The sequence below is a fragment of the Bacillus rossius genome, chromosome 2, assembly GCF_032445375.1.
Source record: "Bacillus rossius redtenbacheri isolate Brsri chromosome 2, Brsri_v3, whole genome shotgun sequence".
Taxonomy (NCBI): domain Eukaryota; kingdom Metazoa; phylum Arthropoda; class Insecta; order Phasmatodea; family Bacillidae; genus Bacillus; species Bacillus rossius.
This window is the reverse complement of record NC_086331.1, coordinates 10,331,066-10,357,261: the sequence shown is the minus strand read 5'-3', so window position 1 is coordinate 10,357,261 and position 26,196 is coordinate 10,331,066. Positions and strand designations below refer to the sequence as shown.

At 36.4% G+C, this 26,196-nt stretch overlaps 1 protein-coding gene across 7 annotated transcripts in view; it reads right to left on the bottom strand.

Annotated features, from left to right (window-relative positions):
• LOC134529087 (phosphatidate phosphatase LPIN1) overlaps positions 1–22,978 on the bottom strand; it is a 94,006-nt gene extending 71,028 nt beyond the window's left edge. For 5 of the 7 annotated variants that reach the window (XM_063362800.1, XM_063362801.1, XM_063362802.1 and 2 more), the window contains exons 1-4: positions 22,575–22,977; positions 15,745–15,946; positions 13,023–13,163; positions 4,421–4,570 (exon numbers count right to left, since the gene is read on the bottom strand). In XM_063362800.1, the coding sequence (XP_063218870.1) occupies positions 4,421–4,570; positions 13,023–13,163; positions 15,745–15,946; positions 22,575–22,754 (673 nt within the window). In that variant the 5' untranslated portion in view covers positions 22,755–22,977. Of the gene's footprint in view, positions 1–4,420; positions 4,571–13,022; positions 13,164–15,744; positions 15,947–22,574 lie in introns of all 7 variants that reach the window. The other 2 variants (XM_063362798.1, XM_063362799.1) reach the window with 1 other exon arrangement.
• Between the last annotated feature and the right edge of the window lie 3,218 nt (positions 22,979–26,196).

Below are 26,196 nucleotides of genomic sequence, written 5' to 3'. Positions count from 1 at the left end.
TTCCTGTTTATGTTGTCAACAGACTACACCAGCTAGACAAACTTCAGTTCACTATTTCTGGTCCTGATCCCTTGGATTACACGAGTCTTGAGCACCTACTGATTCTGTGGGTACACACACAATTTACTATTCCCCATTGGGTACTCTGCGACAATTCGCTGGCGTCCAGTTGCTACTTCCGGGCTCCTCGGAAACTGGCGCTCCCTTGAACTGCAATTCCCAGTCGGCGGGGACTCACTGCCGGCAATCTACCGGTCTTGAATGTGAGTAGGCATTCGCACTGCTCGCTCGCTGCTCGACAATCTTACAGTCTTGAATGCAAGTAGCCACTAGTGCCGCTCGCTCACTCCCCTGGTACAGTCGTTTCCGCTGTGGCAGCATGATTCTCAAACCAGCGACTCCTTTTCTGTGGCAAATCGTCCTTGAAGTCGGCCACTGCCTCGCGAAGTTCACGTCAGGGCTTTGATCCTGAGCTAAATTCTGAGAACCGAAGGGAGCTGGGAGGGGTGAGGGTGGACAAAAAATGCAACGAGACTGGGAAAGGAGGTCCACGGGATACTCATTCGTGCACAGACTCGCTAGTCTCAGCGGGTCTCTAAGAAATAGAGCTTGCAGGCCAGAAGCTGCTCTATTCAAATTTAGTCATGTAGAGAAATAATGTTACAGGCCTGCGGACGTGACCGCAAGCGGGAGAAATGTCAACCGGGCTGCTGACGTCGTCTTAGACTTGCAAAAGATCAGATTGGTCCCTGAGAAAAGGTGCCTCAGGCTACTGGCGCAAAGTTTAACTACGTAGAGTACACCAGCCTAACAATGTGTAAATCACCCAATTGTAACCCAATTATATAGAAAATAAAATTTCCAAAAATAATTTAATAACCATTTAAAAATAACGTGCCGAAATACCTAATTTCCGGCACAATGTCAACCCAATCACACACATTAAATTCTACAAAAACTTTAAAACTTACCGAAGTGTTCCATTTAGTTACTCCAACAGTGATATTCACCAATCTACCCTCTTTTATCGCATAATTGTCACACCCATATTTTAGGGCGTCAAAATTTGGATAAAAAAACTTCTCGCGTAAACGTTGCATGATGTTTTTGGTCCCGCTATTAGATTACGAGCGGTTTGTGTAGGTATCTTTTCTGTATAGAACTGTGTATTTTAAAGTAGAAATCAAATATTTATTCAGAAATTAACTGTGTAAATTTTCTTTTTAAGACTTTTTAAACATTATAACTAGAGTCCCGATTTTATAGTGTTATTTTTTGATCAATTTTGTTTTAAAAATATAAGATTTCGGTGTTATCGGTTTTATTTTTAGTAAAAGTTAAAAACCATCGTTTATTAACTAAACTAAATAAAACCAGCATTTTATAACTTACAAGAAAAAGCAATATACAACAATACTCAATACCAAAACAACAACTCAAAAAGATGTATTTTAAAATGTGTGAAAACTCTATGGCTAGACGCTAGAGTACTGTTTCAGTGTCGCAAAGTACTAGTATACCATCCTTATTGGAACATGCTCCGGGATTTTTTCCGCCTAATCTAGATTTCACGTCTTTGCATTGTATGTATCTATGAAGAATCAAAACAAAGCACGGACATTGTACTTATAACCTGTATTTCATTTTCTAGTGGTCTAGAATGGAATTCAAAACATGCGGAGTTGATTCCAGCCATAATGATGCTACGGAAACCAGAAGTTTATGTTAAATAAATAATAACAGCTACCGAATGTTGCCTATTTTCGTGTTTTGTCGTGTGTTGACATGTTTTTCGGTGTTTTGTCGCACGTTAATGTGTTTTTCGATGTTATTTCGTTTTATTGCGATTCACCATATAATCGGGACTTTAATTATAACCTTTATCTGTTCATCTACGTCGCTGCGGTATACAGCTTATAAAACTGTAGCCAGCGCTAGTTGGCATCATTCATGTATGGTTATGTTGCTTCCGTATAGAGCGCGTGTATGTAGTCGAATATCGATATCTCGCCGATTGCATGCAACGCGCGATATCTGTCGAGTGCCGAGTTAACTACATTTGATGGCCAGCACTCTTTCGTGGTAAATGTGTACTACAACGATAGTTACGCGTTAGTTCACGTCACATATTCAAGTGGCTTGCGTTCGGATCATAGATTTCGTTTATCTATTTAAAGTTGAAGAAAGGTTTTTGTTGCATGAATTATTAATATAAATTGTTTGGCATGCTCTTGTATACACCACCATTTTTTAAATAAACGTATTTTTCATGAACGGGTTTTGTTTTTATGAATAACTTTACCTAAAAAAATTTTTTTTTCCCACATAATTGTCGCACCCCTACTTTTAAAACTTGATTTTAGTATTAAATGTGCGACGATTATACGAGAAAACATGGTATTTTTATTGAGTATATATCAATTAAAAATACCTATTGCATTAAGCATTCAGTCAGTATCAGAACTTTTTATTGCATAAATTGTAGTACTGGACATTTTACTATACAGTACAAATCCACACCTTTTCCATTCTACCACAATACACTAGCATATTAATAGTAATAATAACCTCTTATGTGTGTACCAATGTTTAACCCAACCAAGATTGAATAACTGAAAGAAAGCAAGTGAGTACATCCACCTTCAGAATGAGCTACCCAAGTGGAGATTCAACAAACTATACCTGAGTAACTTTAATAAACATGTATAATTTCAATTTTATTTGTGTAAATTCACACTCTTCACAAAACAATAAATTAATGTGAACTCTGTTATGTATAAATGTAGCTAGCTGTTGTTGGTGACACATTAAGTTGCATTTTTTAAACTTAGTACATGCTCATACTGCAAAACCATGTAGCATGTGTGCTACAGCCTCTACCTTCGATAATGTTTATGTTGGTAGAAATGGTTAACTTATTTTATTAACCTTTTCGGATGCTTTGGTAATAAGAGTTATTTTGGATTTAAGTTTGTTATATTTTGTTTTTAAAAAGGAAATTGTAATTCTTGTTTAGTCTTAATGTTTTTAATTTTAAGATTTTAAGTTATTAAATTGGTCTGGAACGTTCAAGGACACTACCGAATATTTTGGTAATCGCTGCGCTAGGCAGCGCGCGAGCAGTAAAGCTGAGTGTGTGACGTCAGAAGAGACACTGGCGAGCGGCAGTCGCCTGGTGGGCCCGGGCGGGCGCGGACGTGAGCAAAACGCGGGTTGGCCATGGTGATGGTTCCACGTCGAAGTGACTTGCCGGTCGAACATCTGAATATGAGTGTTCCTTTTGAATATGATTGGTACGATGAAACGTGAGTGGTTGGTGAGGCGTGTGTGAATGTCGCGAAGATTTTCCAAGGATGAATTATGTGCGCCAAACAAAACTCCAAGACGGTATGGCGAAGGATTCGTCATATCCGTACAATTACCCGCAGCTACGGTAAGGTGTTATGGCAAGGGTTAGCCATTAAAAACACTCGTGAGCAAACGAGTGTATTTGGTGACCAGACATCTCGACGTCAAAAAAGCAAGTAAGTGCCAGCCGTGCCACTGCCCTGTTGACCCCTTTGACCCCTGGTGCGAAACTATAATCTGTGGATTTTTCAGATTTAAATCAACAGACTAATAACACTGAAACTGGGATTTTACGTTCAGCGTGTTCACCCAATGCCTGCCAGACGTGGAAGAAAAAAGGCTCCGACCGTTAGAAAATGACTTAACTGAGAAGGGCTTGTTAACCCATAATTTGTAATTTGCTAAATTTTTGATATTTTGATTTGGATGCTAATGTGTGTCAAATTTTTGCTAGATTTCGCCTTATTTTATGGTAAATTCTGTTAATTGGTATTTACAGTAGCGCTACGCCCGGTGCGTATCTATATTTGTATTTGTATTAATATGTTCTTATACATTTTTAATGCCTTTTTGGTAGTTACATTTAATTTTTCGGAGCTCCGAAGTATATGATCCAAATTATACCTTTTTGGGGGATTTGTTAAAGTATTTTTTTAGTATTATTATATAGCAATATTTTTTTTATAAGTAGTAATAGGGTATGTATTTTAATACGTATGCGCTGATTTGTGATGAAACGATTTTATGGTATATTTATATATATATTTATTAAATGTTGCCATATACTTTTTGCGTCTTTTTAACTTGCTGCCTCCTCTCACTGTTCGCAATCTTATTAGTATTTTTTGAGCCTGCCATTAGTTTGGGTTTTAATATTTTTTTGGGTTTACCTGCGCGCTCGCGGTACGAGGTAATATAGGAGTTTACTGTGTCGCGGGTTGCGAAAGTTGTTTGGTTTGGTTTAAATCTAGCATTTTGCAGCAAACAAATTACATCTTTACTATAAAATTATCATTATCAATATTTTCCCACACAAATAAACTAATTATCAAACATTAAAAAAAATTCTTACCTTGGGGACTTGGAAATAATGTAAAAGAATCTCCAGGCAACATATTTGCTAGACTTGAATCGTTGTCTTGTACACTATCTTCAATAACCTTCGAACTATCATCTGCCTTGCACGTGTGCTCAGATTCTTTAGGTGTATCTACAAAACGTACTGAAACAAAAAACAAAGATTGGCATCACATTAAACAATTATATACAAACAATAAAATAGAGCAATTTATTTTTAACCCTATGAGCTGCAGCCATTATAAACTCACATCTAAAAATTATGTACGTAATTATATATTTAACAATTCAACAGAATTCCAAAATTTTTATATACATATACATACACAAAAAAGCAGAGGAACTAAGGAAAACAGAAAAAATCTCCCAGCTAAATATGCAATATTTATTTAGACTAAAGTACTTTTGATTTACATATATAACTCTACATATTTAATAAATTCTGAAACATATGGTCCCTGAAACATGGAAAAATTATATAAATATTGGTCAGTTTAACTAATATGGTGTACTAAAAACATATTATGCCTCAATTACATTAAACCATAACATATAATAATGAATTTTTTTAGTAATTATGTTAGCATATTCTGAGTAATGATAAACTACTTAGATATGGCATTCAAGAATGTCTTAATTAACAGACAACCACACCACAACTTAGGCTCACATCAGATCCCAATGAGGCACTGCTTCTATTGTTTACAAGTAGTGATGGATCAATTCCGATTCCGGAATCGGTCGGTTCCAGCGATTCCATTATAATCGTGGGATTCAGACTACAATGGTTTTGGAATGAACCATGACAGATTCCTGCATTGTTTTTAAGTTTGCAAAATTCATCTACGCAACGTAAGAAAATATTAAATTGTATGCATATAATTTTTTTAAACTACATAATAAAATCTTTTTTACGGAACCGAGATTTACGAATTTAGGTGATTAACGTATTTATTTACTTGCAACGCCATTTTCCCTACAGTACCAATGCAGTAAGTACCTACTTTTCCGCTTTAAGCAAAAGCATTTTTCTGAAATTACGTTGCAGCAGCACTGCATTTATTAGTAAACCTTCAAAAATAATTAGACAAAACCATAAATGTTTAAAGAAAATAATGTAAATTTTATTTACAAAACGTTTATTATTTGATCACTGCAGCTACATTTGCCATTGTAAACAACCTAATTTTACCTGCCATGTGATTTTGCATAGAACCACGAGATTCATGATGCTACGAATCAAAGTGTATGTATTATGTATTTACAAGAAAATGTAATTTTTGATGGTGAAAGATTAATATTATACCAGAGAGCCAAGGTTAAAATGATAGACAAGAAGATACAAGTACAGAGTAATATCTAAATTAAACACAAGAGCTTTGGGAAAAAATGCAAAACTGATATCTTAGTGACATGAACACACCAGACACATATTCTCTCTAGAAACAATGAGAGGAAAATTAAGTTTTTCATTGATAACAGCTGTAATGGAAGGATACACTGATGTTTACTACTACCTAACAGAACTGTCAAAATATAATGAATATATGACAGCTTTGCAATCTGATGTGTTTAAAAAAAATTGTATTTAAATATGATTTTCAAAGGTGTGTACACAACTTTAGGCCATGTTAAGTCTTTACATTTTCTCTTTGTTTTATTGTTTGGTGAAAACTATTTAGCTAAAGTAATATTTTTATTATAATATAAATTTTCTATTGAACGCAAGGTTAAGAAACTTTCACTTTTTTGAGAAGCATTTTACAAATTTTTCTGTAGTAGAGAAAATTACTTTTTGGTGAATATAATAAGTAAATTTTCTAAGGTTAAATTGCTTGCGTAGTATTTACCCTACACTAATTTTTTTTTGTAACCGGTTGTGTTTGTAATTTCTAGCCTTTGCTTTCTTTGGAAAACTGTTGCTACAATTGTTTACTTTTGTCGTTCGCTCGTTCCAAGCCGAGTAAAGTATAACTGTGGCCATACTATTGGCAAAACCAAATTCCAGCTTCTTTCCAGGATACTGTGGTTTTTTATAAGAAATTTCATGAAATGTTACTACTACCTAATAAAAATACATGTAACTTAGCTAATATGATGGTTACATTAAAGCTTAAACAAATTAATGATTTAATATTAAGTAAAATAGAAAGTATTTTGGCAAGATTATATTACTTATGATAAAAATGTAGTTCCATAACATAATTTGCAGCTCTTGTATGTTGTTTAAACTATGTAAGTAGCAATAAACAGCAAAATTTTACAAAGACAGCACTGATAATAAAATTTACAGCAAACCATTAAGGGCAAAATTTAAATGACTACAGCAACTGTCAGAGATGAAAACAGTTTAAACATTAAAATAATAATTGAGAAACAATTAAAATTCTCACCAGTAATTTTATTAAATTAGCACAATAAAAAATCTTTCTAGCTTAAAATTATTCATAGAGAACATAACATAATAGTTATCATCATGGCTTCTGTTTACTATTCCCACTGGTGAAAAAATATTCAGATGTAAAAAAGAAACATGAGAGAAGAAAAAATAAATGAATGGAGCTGCGACTTCCTCTCCCATAGAATAATCACCGGCCGATAGCATTATCTTAACATGTAAAGCATTCCTCTTCATATTCAACAATGTTTAAGTGACACAGTTTGTAGGCACCGCATATTGTTTTTCAACTAAGCTGTGAACAGTGCTAAAAATGGCATAAGTGATGCAAATCGTAGGCACGACGAGCCGTTTTTCAACTAAGGTATTATGAACTTGCGAGACAAACATATAATTCCCAATGACTTGCCAAAACTCAATGGTTTTTCACTGTTTTCCAGCACAAAAAAAATTACCCGCTAAATCCTATTTCCTGATTTTCCCAGTTAGGTAGCCACCTTAATTACTTAACACCTTTGAAACGTTTCAGTAATTTCACAATTAATAAAATGTGTGCCCAAGGATAAGTATGCATTTAGGTGCACACTAAATAGAGGTTAATATAAAAAGTGCTACCAGTAAAGAGTTGAGTATCTAGTAGAAAATTCCTGCAGTTTATAGGTAGTGCAGTTCAAAACTGAGGATTTCATTTTCTATTAAGTCTGAAAGTAAACAGAGCCGTTTTATCTATCCTACAAAACCTGCCTGAAAGTGAAGTTGTCATGATGTACCTAACCATGTCTCCTCCGTACTTCTACATGCCTGCCTGGTGCACTTTCCCATTTCCATGAAAGCTTGAAGAATTTTACTGTGACTGGATGGGTTCACTCCTTTATATATACACCACGGATAATAAATAACACAGAGGAGTTTTATATATCCAGAAAGCCCTGTTACCTATTGCAATTAACTATTAACCCTTTCACTGCTACAGACGAATATATTAGTACGTAAATTGTGTCCTGTGTGTGCTAAGGATGAATATATCCGTCCTATCTAAATAGCATTGCCTGTGCGAAGGACGACTATATTCGTCTCGCTACTTTCGCTTTCTATGTTACAGACCTATAAGTGCGTCTATAAACCAACACTATCTAGTGGCCGTTTCTGTAACTTATGTCGTGTTTATCTATCTTTGTGGCCTGCATTCGAGGTTTGAAAGTATAGATACAGTAACTGTTTTCTTTCTAAACAGAGTGTGTACGTGTCGCATCGCGTGTGCATGCTCCAGAGAACTATAGTTGATTGTGTCGTGTTTGTACTTTACAACTCGGGAAGTTATTTTTTTTTTTGTTCACACATAGATAGCGCTTACATTACTAGTTTTTTCGAACTCGGGAAATATTTTTACGCCTTATTGTGTATGCCTTGTTTGGTCGCAGAAATGACGAAACTCGCGCTGTTTGAATTTTTTACAAGTAAACTGAAGGCCTACTTGTTATTCATTGTTGTTTATTACCAGTTGATCATGTTTTTGGTTCTTTGAAGAGGATCGTATTTTTAGTGGTTCTGTATAATGGTATGTAAAATTTTGATTTAGTTCTTTGTAGTATTTACCCATGGCTCGAAAAAAATACACAAATGAGGAGCTGCTAGCAATGCTTGCAGATAGTGATGGCGACGATATGAGTAGCATTTCAAGCAGGGACGATGGTTGGGAATCTGATACAGTAAACTCCCGGTATACCGCGCCCTGATAGATCGCGGAATCGGGTATATCGCGGGTCAAACCATGTCCCCCAATCAGAAATGAATAATAATAATAATAACACAGTAGAACCTCGTTAATTCGTGATGGTCGGGACCGAGATAATCACGGATTACCGAATTTCACGGACTAGCGATTAAAAGCCCGGAAGGTCTTGTCAAGCTTCTCAGACACCGGCGTGCAGCTGGGTTAAGGCCAAGGTCATGTGACGTAACATCTACCGAGGCTTACTGCGCCTTGGCAGCAGATGGATAAAAAATAGTAAACTCTCCATTATTCGTGTTAATTGGGACCCGCCGATGCGCGGATAATTAAAATCCTGTAAAAAAAAAAGTAATAAACCCGGATAATCCGTTCACGGTAAGGGCCGTCTTCGAATTAGTCTCGGCTTAAAATAATACGGCACTGCCTAGCCAGTAGTTCACGGTCATTTACAACAGCCGAAGAGAGAAAGATAAGATTGTGCTGAACTTGCACACATAAATTTTGGGTACCCCCCCCCCCCCCTCTCTCACTCTCTCATCCCACTTCGTCCAGCCGAATGCCAGCCAGACACGTCACTCACCAGGCGCCTGCCGTGTGTTGGCGGGTGGAAACAAGGGAGACGGGAAGCAGAAGTCAGGACATCCCCCTCAAGTTTAAAGAGTGACAAATGTGACAGCTGAAAGGTGGACGACACAAAGGGTCGGTACAAACAGCGTTGCAGAGTTTGGCGGCCCATGCGAAGGCTTGCAGTGTTTGCCGGCCGCCGGCCCGCGTGACGTTAATTTTAAGCGCTGACAATTTTTACTTCTCTTTTTTTTTCTGCACTTTTAAATCGTCCCGGATTATCCGATTCCCGAATTAACGGATTAACGAGGTTCTACTGTAATAATAATGGAATAAATGGTTGACAGCCGATTAGGATAATTTTGCGTTGTAACTCACAAACTAAGCATCGGGCAGAAAAAAGCCTAGGCGTAGAAAATGTCCGCAGTGAAATTCTAAACAAGATATCCCCGTACATTATTCCTCTATCTTGTAGTGTTTTCAAATTATGGTCCAATCCAGCCCAGTGTTATTTTCTGAAACACTAGTTCTTAACATTTTTTTAAACCCACAAATAAAGCATCGGAAAGGGGACCCGATAAAGCCCACCGTCCAGCGACATTATCCAGCGTAACTCGGCTGGTAATTGATTTTGGATAGGTTTGGTTGACGGCAAGCGCTGGGAGGGGAGAGGCGAGCCGAGAATATGCGACCAAGACACCCGGGTAGACGGGAGGAGTGGAATATAAGCGCCAGTGATGAGAGGGGCGATTAAGCCGAAAGGGGGGGAAGTCTGGTGAACTTGAGTAGTTCACTCATTTCCGTCTGCACACTTCTCGTGGTCACGTGTGTTGACAAGCGGAGACATATATATATGTTTTGTTACAACTTGAACCTACAGACGTAATATTATTCATTGTATTATACACGTTCATCTTTTTACTTTGGTATAATGTTTTAACATTAAATAGTAAAGTAAATCAGCTAGCGTATTTTTAATCTTTGCCGAGGAATTCCCAGTGGTTCAATACTTACGTGAACCATACTGTACCACTTTTGCCGTGAGGTAGTAAACAAGCCCCGGAAATGTTTATGTGTAGCGGCCTCCCGACCATTAACCAGAGGCTGGGGAATATAACACTTGCCGATCCGAGCCACACACACTCAGCAACTCGACACAGCGTTTGATGGAATAAGTAAAGACAACGTTTAACAGACTTTTTAATACGGCGCCACTGATTCCGCTAAAATTATTTTGGCGCAATTTTTGTATCCCACATGTGACCATTTATAATTTACTGTAAGCATGGATAACAAAGTTTAACCACTTTACACGATAGACGATTCTTTATTTTATATTGTACGAATGCTAGAATCGTTTTTCACGTATCTGCTGCATACTTCTGCAAAAGACACGCTATCTGTAAGTACGTAAATCTAGAATTTTTATTTTGTCAATCAAACTCGGTACTTTGCGATTAATATTCGGTTTGAAGTATTACTATGGCCTTTCTATTTAGAAGACTTTGACCACAGAATCGTGTGTAACCGCACACACTGCACTTACTTTGTTACGGACACTCAGACGAAGCAGATACTGTGGCTGACACCATGAGACTGGCAGCAGCTTGTGTGCCGCACGTGTGTATGGCGGCGTGTGGCACGCTCGTAGGCCGTGCGACAAACTGTGCGCGGCATGCGGGAAAAAATTAAACATTTAATATTTATCTTTAAAATTTATTATTTTTATTTTTTCACCCGCGTTTAGTGAAAACTGTGGATGCAAAGTCCGCACAAAGGCGGGCCGTCTATACTGTGCGTGCTTGCCGACCTATTAGAACACAGGCGGTGTTTTATGCCTTTTGACCTTGGTCACATCGAAACATCGCGGTTATGCAACAACGCGGGTAAAAGTTATGTCCCCCGACAACCGCGTTAAATAGGGAGTGTACTGTAATTCACAACCAGGACCTTCCACGTTGATGACACGATCACCAGCAAAGCAAAGATTCCCTAGTTCACAGTCAGAAAGTGAAACGAGCGATGAAGAGCAGGAATACGAACCAATGGCAAAAAAAATAAGAAGACCAGAATAAATAGCTTGGACACAGGGCGAATTTGTGCCTCATATTCATTATTTTGAAGACACAAGTTCTGGTAATCAAACTTGTTTGACTGAAGCTGAAAAAGTTAGTGATTTTTTTACCATTTTTTTTCAAAGTCAGTTATGGAGCATATTGCTACAGAAACTAATAGGTACTTTGATTTCATTGTTGAAAGCACCTCTCCATCTGAGCATTCCCACCTCAGTAAATGGGCAAAGACCAACTGGGAGGAAATGTACACATTTTTAGCTGTCTGTATGCTTATGCCAAGAACAAAATAAATCAGCATGAACGAGTATTGGTCCCGAGACGCTCTTCTAAAAACACCAGCTTTCCCAGAAATCATGTCCCGAGACTGTTTTCTTTTATTGTTGAGAATGTTGCATTTTTCAGACAACAAAGTTCCTGCAAATGGTGATAGGCTAGGTAAAATTCGCACACTTGTTGACAGTCTCAGGGAGACCTTCAGATCTGCAACGAATCCATTTGCCAACTTGTGTATTGACGAGTCTCCTGCTCCTCAAGGGAAGTTTATTTTTCAAGCAATACATTCCCTCAAAAAGAAGTCGTTTTGGTATAAAAATATTTGTATTGTGTGATTGTGACACTGGTTTTGTGCTAGATTTTATAATCTACACTGGTGCTGTGTCTGACATTGAAGAGGCAGGATTGAACCTAGGAAAATCTGGCAATGTTGTGGCAAAATTACTAAAACCATATCTGCAAAAAGGACACACTGTTTATCTCGATAATTGATACTCAAGTCCTACCCTTTTTGAATGACTACATAGCAATGGTACAAATGCATGTGGCACAGTCAGAAAAACAAGGAAGCAAATGCCTAAAATGGACGAAAAGCTGAAGAAAGGAGAAGCTACTTTCAGGTCATCTGAAAAATTATTAGCGCTAAAGTGGTGTGATCGACGAGGGGTTCACATGTTGACAACATGCCGTAGTGCCAATATGATGGAGATTTAGCGCAAAAATGGGGAAAAAGTAATAAAACCAAAGTGCATCGTGGACTACAACGAAAACATGGGAGCAGTTGATAGTTCTGACATGATCATCACCTGTATCAAGAGTGTACGATAATCTGTAAAATGGTACAAGAAGGTTTTCTTTCACCTCCTAGACATCGCAGTACTGAATTCTTATACTCTGTACAAAACTGTGACAGCGAAAAATCTACCAATAGCCCAATTTCAGCTTGCTCTCATAAGAGAAATTCTCGAAAAACATTCAAAAGGGAGCAAAACTGTTCAAAGTGGCAGGCGATCAAACAAAGAACATCCAACCAGACTAGTCGGAAGACATTTCCCATCAGTATTAGAGATGACGTCTAAGAAAAATCCAACAAGGAAATGTATAGTATGCACAAAGAACAAGAAACGTAACTAAGGAAACTCGCTACTGCTGCAAGACCTGTGATGCTTCACTATGTATTGTGCCTTGCTTTGAGATATACCACACAAAAACAATCTTTTGAAGATTTGTGGTTTATATTATGTACATATGCCCCTATATAAAAGATAACATAAGAATATAAAACATTATTAAAATAAAATAAAAAATTTAAAATTAAAAAAAAATGTAATTGAAAATAATAAAATTCCGAAAATAAAAATTATATATTTGAAATGTTAACTTGGCCAGTGCAATCAAACAGAAGGATCTGAATTTTTAGATTTCATAAAAAATTTGTTCAGCACAGAGGGTGCAACACCTACAGACACAGCTTAGCAACACCATAGTAAGCTCCTACCCTCGTCAATAGCAGTGAAAGGGTTAAGATTTTTATTTCAATAAAGGTTCTTCTTACCTTCTTTAATAACCGATCCAATGGAACTCTCAATGCTCTCTTCTGTTGGCACAACATTATCATACATTTTGAAGCTTATTTCTGAGGCAATAGTTGAACGCAAAGTAATATTCTTAGATTCAGATAATAATGGAAAATTTACTGAAACAAAAAAATCCAAACATTATTCATGTACATCTGGTAGTGCAATGAAATCCACAAACACTATGATTTGCCTAAATAAAAACATAATATCATACATTCAAATAATATTTATAGTTTCAATTACAGCTAACAAACCTTTGAAATGCCCATGAAATTGCCAAGGAGGAAAAAAATATAATTCTTTCAAGTATACCTAGAATTCCAATTGGCACGTATACAAAGCATAACATTTGCAGTTTTCACACACAAAGGGAAACATGCACAACTTTTTTATGATCTCATTCCAATCTACTAGCATTTTTTGGTGACTAATGGCCATTTTATTGTTACAAGTTTAAAACACCTGAGCAGAACTGCAACCTCACCCAACAAGACAACACCTCCTCACTGTACCAGTTTTATCATGTAGACAGAGGAATAGCCACCAAAAATATTTGTCCATCACCATACCAAACTATAACCCTCCGTGTTATGTATGCAACCCATGTGTAATAACGCTATCATTAGAAACTCTTTAAAATCTGTTTTCTGAAATTAAAACTTCCAAATTTAGACATTAATGTAAGGGGATAAGATGATTTATTACCATGGGGACATAATAGCTCTAAAAACATAGTTCTGATGCCAGTATTTTATAAAAGTTGGCTCTTATTCTCGAATATGCTTGCTAAAAATTTAAATAAATGTATATTCACCAGAAGTATACCTAGGACTATGAACGAATTTAGATACTAATCTAGGCCTTACTTGTTTGTTTCAGATAAAGTTACATTTTGGAAAGTGAAAGTGAGATTACAAACATAAATAATATATTATGAATGCTGGTTATTTAATCACGACTCTAACTCTGTTGGCTACCATTCTGTCGCATGAGAAAATGAGGAAAATGCTCGGTCCGTTAAGTGTCGTTATATAGAGTTTACACTGTTTTGAAAACACTTGTAACACCAGTCCCCTTTTCTATAAAAATTAACTTCTTGAGATTTTAAGTTATGTTTCTGCAATTTAAATAGATCTATGAAAAGTTTTTTTTTGTGTTCAGTAGCTTGCCCCAGCCTACTTCAAACATGCTGTGCAATGGCATCTCAACACCTTTTCTGGACTATGGGAGGGCCTGATGATTCAGTCGCATGGCCCCTTGATAGGCAGACCTAACACCTCTGGACGTCTACATGATGCTGGTCAAAACAGTTGGGAATTACAACACACAATGGCGACTTTGGGACATCTGCATGATGCGCCACAAATGTTCACCAAGAGTGTGTGACATGCTTTGCACCTGTGAAACCAGTGTTGAGGCTGGGGGCAGTACTTGTGACCGTAGGACACATTTGACACAATCAACCCCGCTAGTGCTGAGCAACCTGCGACACACACCACCTGGTGCCCACTGCACTGTGACTGCACGTCCTTTAAGGCACTGGAGTGGCACTAATGCACATGCTACTGTTTGCACCTGCCACTTTGCAGGGTTGCGTTTACAAACATGTGTTCCTAAATAGAACAGTCTGTTTCGCATCCACTGCTACCCATCAATTCCCAAACACCCTGTATTATTACACCTTTTACAATCTTAAAATTTTCAAAACAATTTATTCGCAAGTATATTTGACAGCTTTTAATTTACATTTCAAGCATAGTTGACCCTGTTTGCCTTACTTCATTTCTGTCTTATTACGAGTTTAGTCCAGCCCCTGGTCCAGATTGCAAGTTGGTCTGTACAAAAAGTTTGGTTTGGACTAACATGAGCTGATCAGAAGACTTGCAAAATCAATCTCTCAAAAAAAAAAAAAAAATTTTCAGTCCGAACAAAAAAAACTCACGGATGTATAGTAAGTTCTTTTTTGAAGACAGTTTCAGGAAACCAATCTTAAGGCTTATAAAAAGCTAAACATAAACCCTATAATAAAAATCTGAATATTTAGTTTTAAAAGTCTACTTTTTGTATTTTTTTTTAACAGCAAATACCAGGCAGAGGTAGGAATTTTAACACTCTTCGTGTTCATTATATTTAAATGACAAATGCTTGCTAATAAAATACTGACCATTAGCTTTGAATGCTGACATGTTTAAAAATTTACCAACTCATTGTGGACTACTTTCAGACAATCCTCATGTGTAAATAAAATGACTATAATATCTCTAAGATACAAACTAATTGTTTACTGCTAACTGACAAAAATATTATACAATAGCTTTCCATTTATGTTACTATTGGAAAAAAAAGTCTACAAGAAAAAACCACACTTTGGGAAAAAAATTACCACATGTATCTATTTCTGAAAATGTTGGCTCAAATAAAAGTAAAGAGATAGCTGAAAATACTCTCCACTGCTGCTCACCTACAAAGTTTAGCTCAGAAGTTAAATTACTGGCAATAAAATTTTCTATTGCAAACTACTTGTTTCCCAAGCCAAGCCATCTTTGGACATTGATTTCCCAACACGACCTATCACTCCTCACAGTGATTGAGGAATAATGTACATCAAAAATGTTATAATAGTTGCTTACAATGACATCGTAGATGTATATCTTATATTAACTTAGAAAATGTGTTCTATGCTTGCAAATGAATTACCTTCCTCAACTTCGTTTACTGGCACTTCTGGAAAACATTCATCCAACATTTTACGTGGTTGGTCTGGAGGTATCGGTGAACACATCATATAGGGATCACTGGGTACACTGCTCTCTTCAATTTCTTCGACAAAGAATGCCACACCGGCATCATCAAGTTTCATTTGAAGTGGGATTGTGTTCCCATTGACCTCAATATCAACCTGGAAAACAATTTCAGTCATTAAACCCTCTTACAAAAACTTAGAATATATTTTCTCATATCCAGACACTTGCACATTTTATGTTAAAATCTACATTTCAGTAGAAAACGATTTCACCGCTATTCTACAGTTTAAGATCTGTACATTTATTTCTGCTTATGAATCACAGATCAGTAAAGTTAATGACAATATAAATAAAAACATTGCTAAAGTGCAGTTATTTGATCAAAGTAAAAACAGACAATAATACTAACTGAAATGATAAGAATAATGATTAATAGAGTTTAGCAAACACTATGTCAAACCATTAGAGATAACAGAAAATTCTAAATTAAAAAAAACTGTTAACATGATATTAATCATATTACCCTAACCTTGGAACACAGTGAAGAATATATGCATGCAGTTTAATTAAATTAAAAACTATAGTCAATATTAATATTAAACATACATTTCAATATACATGCCACTTGACAAGCAGCATCAGGAGAATGAGGTGAGATATTCACTAACATTACACATTATCATTTGAATTTAAAGTTTAGAGACATGGAACGAATGTATGATAGACCCGCCCCTCGAAGTAATGCCCTAATTTGTTCCAGGAAAACAGTGTGTTAATCAAAACAGTGCTAATCAAATACGTTTTTTATAAGAGAGTATGTAAATGAAAATAACTCATTTTCAATCAGGTAAGTATGTTAGCTAACTACCATTTTAATCAAGACACTACTCCCATTAAAATAAATTTACAATAATAGCCATGCATAAATATATCTAGAGTACAATTAAATAAACATTGAATAAAATTTTGATACTAAACACCCTAAAATTAAATTTTTAAAATTCACGTTCTGCATTGTTTACGTAATAGGGCTTCCGAAAAAAAATTCCTAGAAAGGGGCTAACAACAATTCTCAATTACAAATAATAATGCTAATAATATAGGAGACAAATTTCAGTTCTAATACGATTTTTAAAACACATCACCTTGACATTTACTATAATTAGAAAGATTATTTAACCTGTTGACGCAATACAAGACACTGTTATTTACTACATGTGTGTGTCATGATTTGCACTAGTGCATCCTTGTAGGCATTAGGTAAACTAGCCTTGAAAGCTTCTGACTTTACCCTCCAGAGCTGCTGCTGACATGCGGGACGGTAGAATATAAAAGTTGGTTGAACACACTGGCATCGTCGGAAATACATAAGCAAGGAAGGAAGCAAATAGCTATTGAGGAAAGAGAAAATATTGTTTGTTGATTCATCACATCATTAATTTGTTGCATTGTATTTAAAGCTACACAAGTGTTGTTGCCAATGTGCGTGCAAAGAAATAAAAATTGTAAAAGAAAACCGTGCTACTTCAAATCTATGACTAAGCTAATTCAAACTTCAAATCATGTCATAATATATTGGCATCATTACTTCAAAACCACTCAAATCAAACTGCATTACTTCGAGAGGCGGGTGAACTTTAAACATTGTCACACACACCATATAGTAATAGGTATTATGAGTATGCAGACAGTAAAATACAAGAATTCTGTGGAAGGAATTTATATCATGAAAAAAATAACAGCACAAACGAACACAGAGGACTAACGACGAGACAGTTTCAACAAGAATGGTAAATGCAGACAGGCAACTAACCTGGACAACACAGCAAACATACAAGCACAAAAGAAATAGGTATAAAAGGTATAATGGACAAAACAACAGCACAGAAGAACACTGTGGACTAACAATGACGACAGTTTCAACAAGAATGGTAAATGTAGACAATCAACCAACCTGGACAACACAGCATGCAGATGGATCAAACAATGAAACTAAACAGGTATTATGCACAACACAACAAACACAGCTGGCTTTCTAAGACAAAACAATTGCGATGTCTGTGTTGCTACTCAATAAATTTATGCCTACCATTAAAATGTGCCTATTTGATTCCCCAAGCAGAAGTACTGCAAGCACTAGGCACACATTGCCTACCTGCAATATTTAACCTAATGTTTCTCACATTTTATGAATATAATTTTTTAATGTAGGTAATTCTGCAGGCAGTTGGGTGTAGCAAGCACTCTGACAATATAGCTACTGATTTAAATTAGTGCTGTGATTAGAAAACTCAAATTTTAACATTAATCTTCCTTTTCTGATTTTCTTCATTCAAATCTTACTTGATATTAATAGTGTAAAAGATTATTGTGACCAATATTATACTCTTTTCCAATACACCTATCCCTCACTTAGCACGACTAATTTGTTCCTAAAATGCTTGTGTTATTCGAAATAGCGTATTCAGAAGCATTAGTTTCCATAAATAGCAAGGCTAATTTATTTCATGTGTTACAAAATTGTGTTCGAAAATATACTTTACGTAATATAAATGCGTTCAATAACACTCAACTAAAATATGTCACACCATTTATCTTTATATGCCTCCCATCACACTTTGTATGACAAATACGACACTGCGTAATGGGAGATAGTAGTCGTCAGTCGGCTGGCTGACTTGCCTGCCAGGGCGTGACCTTCAACTCATGTTGCGCACCTTTACAAACCATCCAAACTGACAGTGAAACCGATATTACTGTCAAAATAATTAATTTTACACAAATTAAAGTGCTTACTCGCGTATCACCACCTGGTTCACACCAATCCTGTCAGGCCAATGATTATTTTTTTCATTACAACATTCATTTAACAACCTTTTCCACATGAATCATCTGTTCATTTCTGTTCCGGTATCTAATGCCAAATATATTTCCGCTAGTTAAACCAACAGCATCAGACTTATGAAATCTTTTGGTAAGAGTCCTTATTTCGTACGATTGTGCACACAGTTGACTTGCTTAAAACTATAGTGCAACCAACATAAGCGTGGCCTTCATGACAATCTGCGTGCCGTAATACTTCTAGTTTTGTCTCAAATACTTGAACATGATGCATTATGAGTGATCAAGCACGCACAGTTACCAGCAGCTGAATGGGCAGACGTTGCTTTTGTTTGAGTGAATTCCCTGCCACTGGCTGGACTGAGTTCACGACCCGGTTTGTGGCCAGGCGACAACGGTACGGCACAACGGCATACGCGCGGACGTAAAACATTTGGTCCTTTACACTCCATAGCCGCAAATTACTTGCCATAGCTGATATTTGTACAACAGCCGATTGCGTAGACAGAACTGCGCGCGCATCTCTTCCCCACTTGTTTGTTTAACTGTATACCACGGCACATCTGTTGTTTACAGAAGTTGAAACATACTTTGTGGCGTCGTGCTAGACTTTTTTTTTGCCTGCCGAGATTTCGTGCTAAATGAAAATTACTGACGCGCTATTCAAGACTGGGGCAGTAAAATTCACATCGCACTAAATAAATGAATCCGCGCAATCTGAAGACGTGCGAAGTGAGGGATAGGTGTATTTTTTTTATAATGATTTCTACTCCAAGATTTCTCTACATTAATTTTTACATTTTTCACCCCAAATTTTTTTTGGTCTTTGTAGTCTTAGAATCCAATGAAAATAGATTTAAGTAACCAAAAACTCAACATCTGACAGTGTAAGAAATCCATTATCTATACAACCAAAATATAAATAAGCAAACATTCATCTTCAACAGTCCAGTCCAAAACTGTGGGCAATTATGTCCTTAACTTAATTAGAATGTTGTCACATTGTCCCACAGAAAACTGCTCTGTCTACCACTGCAATATCCATACCTACTCATTTCTTAAGAATTTACCAAAGAACAGTAAACATTAAGATCCAAAGTACCTAAGTGTTTTTTTCAATGTTTTTGTTTGTTTTCATGGATTGTAAATAAGTATGCAGCAAAGTTTTAAATATTCGATTAACTTGTGAGAGTTGCAAGTGTTCAATATTTGGTAAATATGTACAGTCGTGGTAGATGCCAAAAAAAATGCTAAAAATCTGAAAATACTTTTATTCTGTGCCCTTTCACTTCCTCTTTTAAAATCAACCGGCGGAGGTAAGAAATTCCAAATACTTTAGGAGACATCGAATTTTTAAATTTCATCTTATGTAGTCGTGGTAGATGCCAAAAAAAAAAATGCTAAAAATCTGAAAATACTTTTATTCTGTGCTCTTTCACTTCCTCTTTTCAAATCAACCGGCGGAGGTAAGAAATTCCAAATAGTTTAGGAGATATAGAATTTTTTAATTTTCATTACAATACCTGCGTAGTATGCGGCGATCACCATTGTTTCTTGTCATAGATAATAAGGTTTCTTGTTTAAGAGTATCATGATTCTTATTGGACAATTTTGTCACGTGACTGTTCCGTGATTGGCCAGTATTCAAATGAACCAATAGGTGATTATTTATTCCGTGATTGGTCAGTATTCAAATGAACCAATACGTGATTATTTATTCATTTATTGTTCAATACGATGTTTAATTAATCGGTCAACTTCTGCCATGAACGACTACATCATTTCCTTATAGTGGCAAAGGAAATGTACCCGCCTCCAACTTAGGTGAGTTTTTAACGTTTCTAATTTTAAAGTATTATTTTTTTATTTGGATATTGTTGCGCAAGTAATAAGTAAAAAAAAAATTACGTGAGTTGTTAATGTTCATCATTTGTCCGGGTTTTGTTAGGTCAGGTCAGTTACATTATAAATAATTTAAAACTAAAGAACCATTAAATTAAATTCACATTATTTTTAATGTCCGCTTAGTTTGAAAGTATTTATAATGTAACTGACCAGACCTAATCGACCATTTTATTTATTACGCATTCACTAACACACGTCAAAATAAAAAATGGCGACGTTCGAAGGGTTAAACGGGCGCTGTATTGCTAAATTAAAAAATTCGATATCTCATAAAGTATTTGGAATTTCTTATCTTCGCCGGTTGATTTGAAAAGAGGATGTGAAAGAGCATAGAATAAAAGTATTTTCGGATTGTTAGCATTTTTTCCGCATGAATAAGCAGGTATTGTGATGAAAATTAAAAAATTTGATATCTCCGAAAGTATTTGAAATTTATTATCTCCGCCGGTTGATTTGAAAAAAGGAAGTGAAAGAGCACAGAATAAAAGTGTTTTCGGATTTTTAGCATTTTTTTTGGCATCTACCGCGACTGTACATATTTACCCAATATTTAATTAGAGTTGCTTGTCTTCTGGTTTGCCAGTGATCCTTATTAATATTAAGTTACAACAAAAATTTAGGGTAACAGCTTTTCCATAAATAAAATAATAAATTACAAAAAAAGTTTTTTAGAACGCTACAGATGTTACTCTAGGTAATGCTAAAACAGCATTTGAAAATCCCTATTCAATTCAGAGAAACTCATGTTTATAGACGAAGTAGTGTATTACTGCCATGTTCAACTGTGTGTGCTGCATGTTTTGGTAATAATTTCCTTTTTTTGCTTTCAAAACTTGAATTTGTATTACTAACAAAAATAGTCCCTACATAATAATCTTTAGCACTGTCAACTGTGATTTCATATTAACAAAGAAAATAGTCCATATGTAATCTAACATGTTTGTGTTATTGTTATTACAATTAAGATGAATTGAAAGTACACTCCACAGTAGAGCAGCCAACGTCTATGTATGCTAGTGTGATTTAGAGCCCGTCTACAATAGTCCGAACCTGTGCGTGGTCCGTGTCATTATCCGAATGTGAGTGACGTCACATTGTCTCACTGAAAACTGCCCTGTCCACAATTGCGATGTCTGAATGTATTGATTTCTGAAGTTGTCACCAGAGCGCAGTAAATGTGCAAAACCAAATGTTTTTTGTTTATTGTTTTGATGCTTTGTAGTTTGAGATTGAAGTGATGTAAGTTATAAGTGACTTACAACACCTTCCATTTCCTTCAATAACAAAAACAAACACATTTTCATACGGGAACCGGAAATTCAAATATCGCGAGTGTTTTGTTCTTTTTCTGTGTCCAAAGTACACAGGTTGGGACAAAAAGTTCAAATTGACGAATATCTTCGGACCATGTAGGTTCGGACCTTCGCCCACTTGACGCATGACATCAGAGGGTCACGTGGACCAATCAGCGACGAGTGTCCTTCGGACACGGTTTAGGACATTGCTATTGTAGATGGGCCATTTAAATTGCAGCCAAAACTGTTTTCAATGTGTGTGTGGACCAATTGTTATCACTGCCAGACAGTAGTAAAGACCATTTTCTAAACCAGGGATGTTAAATATTGGTACATTACAGCCTGGCCAAGACTGTTTTCCACCCTAATTGGTTTTCCACACTTATTAAGCACATGTAGTTCTAATCACACTGGCAACAATGTATTTCCATGCACAGCCTCCTGCTTTTTCACAATAATATTCATGTTTCTCAGAAGCCAGACACATATCTTATTACTTTTAAGTTTTATGCTACCAATGGACAAAGATTGGAACAAAAAGTTCAAGTTGACCCAGGTATTAATACAAGGCAGATTCCGGCCAATGTCCAAGGCAACCTTGACGTCAGAGGTTCAAGTTTGCAAATCAAAAGTCAATGACCGTTGAACATAATTTGAGGCATTGCTATAACATTGATGTAAACTAAAAACAAATTCACGTTAATGCAACACTACAACAATGGGACTGCAAACAAACACTTACTACTTTTTCTCGGCTACGCAGTACACCCAGCTTCCCAAACCGTACATGAAACGGAGAACATGCCAGATTTCCATCCGATTGCTCCACGACAACCACATCAATAGCACCAGTTAATGTTGCACTGTTTATATCGTTATAAAACTCCTTTACGTTTGAGATCAGCTTTCCGATTGAATACATGTTGACAAATTAAATTCTTTGCAAGTATTCACGTCACAAATAATACACCGTAGACATTATCAAATGCTTTTCACAACACCGATTAGAATATGCACTATTTTTATAACTTTCAACTCTTAAAATCAAAATTACTATACATTCTGAACCACGTCAGTATGAAACAGCAAAATATGACCATTAAATAAAAACATGGCGTCCAACAAAGCTACAAAATAGCGCCAAATCGTAGAGTTAAAAAATGGTAGAAAGCTATCGATCATTCAAATGAAGGGCAAACCTAACAACATGAAATAATATAAGAACACACTATTTATAATACAATTTTTGTTATTTTGCTGTGTGTTCGTGAATGCGTAATTAATAAAATGGTTGATTACAGGTCAGTTACATTATTAATACTTTCAAACTAAGCCGACATTAAAAATAATGTGAATTAATTTGAATGGCTGTTTAGTTTTAAAATATTTATAATGTAACTGACCTGACCAAACAAACCGGGACAGAGGATGGATGAACAGTAAACTAAAATGGTCGATTAGGTAGGTCAGTTACATTATAAATACTTTCAAACTAAGGTGATATTAAAAATAATGTGAATTAATTTTAATTATTCTTTAGTTTTAAATTATTTATAATGTAACTGACCTGACCTAACCAACCGGGACAAAGGATGGACAGTAGAAACTACAACTGTTGATTTAAATTAAATTTTAAGGAATATTAAAACAGCATGTTTTTTAATCACAATGCACGAGTCTTGAGAAGTATCTACATGTAAACAGCAACACACACTGTGACTTACTCTACACTTTCGCAACCTTTGTACAGTTTTCTCATTAACTGTTTTAAAAAAAATGTTTTATTCGACTACAGTTTGCAGCACAGCATTTCGCGGAATCCAAAAACTCGTTTGAATTGAACATTCGTTAATTGGAATCTAAAGTATAGTGTCGATTTCATAACACTTCGCATCAGTCGTCGCTAGAGGTGGGTTGTTACAGCAATTTTCGGTATCTGTTCCAACCTGATACTGATACAGTAATGTACCTAGTTACAAGTCTCTGATACTTCTGTATCAGACGGTCCCAGGAAGCAACAAAGCTCCGCGTACGCAGACCGTGCGACCGGAAGGAGAATCTGATACATTATTTATCACGCCCGGTAATTCTCTACCTCTGTTACTCTCATGCCCGCCTGATACAGCCAGTATCAATCAGTTCAAAATTCACTGCAGTTCGTCCTGGCCGTGTATTAATTACCACCGTGTACATTGTTGCGGGCTGTCATGCTTTGTAGTTAGTATCTTTATAGTGAAATAAGGAATGGATAAGTGCACGAAAAAGACTTCATTTGTGTGGAATTTTTTTACGGAAAATAATGAGTTTGCTAATTGTAATTTGTGTAAACAAAAACTGAGTTATATATCATCGACTAATCTGAAGAAACATTTGAAACATAAACATTGATATAGTATGCTCACTAATGTACGTATCTGTTTTTTTTTTTTAATTTTTTATAAAATCGTAATCTTTTAATGTATGAAAACACTAGTTACTAATTGTTTTCGGAAAAAAAAGTCCTAATGTTGATTACATCTGTTATTAGTGTCAACTGAGAATTTATTTGCATTTTCATAGCTGTTAGGTGCACAAATATAAATATTATATCTTGTATTAATATACTTTTTAATATTAAAATTTCATTAGTTTTATTATTGAACGAGTCTGTGCACGCACTGCGCTCTGAGCGTACTTTGATGTGGGACAATAACCAAACGACTCGTAACAATTTCGCTTTGCGCCTCTCCTTCAACGCCTTCCCCTGCGTTTCCTCCCCTACATTATTTCCCTTCTTTATCCCTTATTCGTCGTTCCTGCTCCCTCCCCTTTCACAAGCTCCGCCCAAGTGACCGTCATCTGCGATCGGGTTCTGCGCACATTGGCCGTGGTGTTGTTCCAGGCGAATTCTGAACTGATACTAAAGTACCTGATACTTTACATGTGTACTCGTTTGCCTTTCCTGATACAGGCGCGTATCAGTTCCAAAGTATCAGGTTGATACTTTTCGACCCACCTCTAGTCGTCGCAGTACATCAATAATAATATTCACAGTAAAAAACAATATCAAGATAATGTTAAAAACCAAGTACAGTAAACTCTCGATTATCCGTGTTAATTGGGGCCTTTCGCTGCCCGGATCATTGAATGCCCATAAAAAAACCCGGATAATCTGTTTCACCACTTAAAAATGGTGTAATTACTGGCAAAAGAGTGTCTCTTCAGTAGAATTCTATGAGTACAAGCATAGGCTTTGTATATTGTGTCCCAGCTTATTGGACCATAAACAATACTGGCAGTGTGTTGCCGCCATCCTTCTCCTGTCCCCTTTAACTATTGCTACGGGAGGGAGAGCGGCGGCAGTCCCAACTCAGCTTCTCCCTCCACCCTTTTAACGACCTATTATCCGGGGTCACTACAAAATAAGTGTCTGAACCACAGCACAATATTATACACCTTTCTTTCCCCCTTCCAGCTATTGCATTTTATTTTTCTACCTCGCGCGGCAAGATATTGTTTCTTGTTAATTCTGCCTATTAAAATTAGGATGCACTTTACAGTCATAACTACGAGTATGGGATACTACGAGACCTTCGAAGTTACGAGAGTTTTGAAATGCACCGTCAGTTTGACTACGTAAATAGTAATCCTAAACTAATCTGGTTATTACGAGTGCTTCCTTGTTGCCTTTTTCGTAAGAAAGAGTGATTTAAATGGCATCTTCAAACAAGGAAAAATACCGTTAGTTGGAAGCAAAAAAAGGTTCACGCAGTAAACAAAGGCTGCAAAGCGAGAGAGGGCCGTGGCTATGCTGGCGCCGAGGCTGTCGAGAAAGAATGAAGGCTGTTGCTGGGTGGGGGTGTAGGGGGAGGAAGGGGTGTCTGGTGGCGAACAACATGCTCTCTTTCGTTGTCTATGAAATTGCGGAACTCTGTACAAAATTGTTGTGCTGCTTCATTGTTGGCACTTAACTTTTCTCCTTGTACTGCAAGCTCCCTTATGCCATACCGCTGATTGAATCTTGTCAGCCACCCTGAAGAACCACAGAATACTCCCTCTATGCCAAGAAGTTCATGAAACATTTTTGCTTGTTCGATGCACATGCTACATGTCACAGGAATACCTTCTGCTCTCTTTTTTCTAAACCAAACATACAAAGCATTGTCAACATCTGCGTGGGTAGATGTTTTCATGCTTTTACGTTTAGAAGGCCCTGTCACACTGTCTGATCTACTAGCAAACTGCAAAAGTATTTCTTCACTTTTATTAATGTATCGCACGGTTTGGATTCCAATTTCATATTCCTGTGCTAATTACGCGGCAGTTTCTCCTTTTTTTAACCTGTCCATAACTTCTAACTTCTCTGCTATTGTCAGCACTTTACG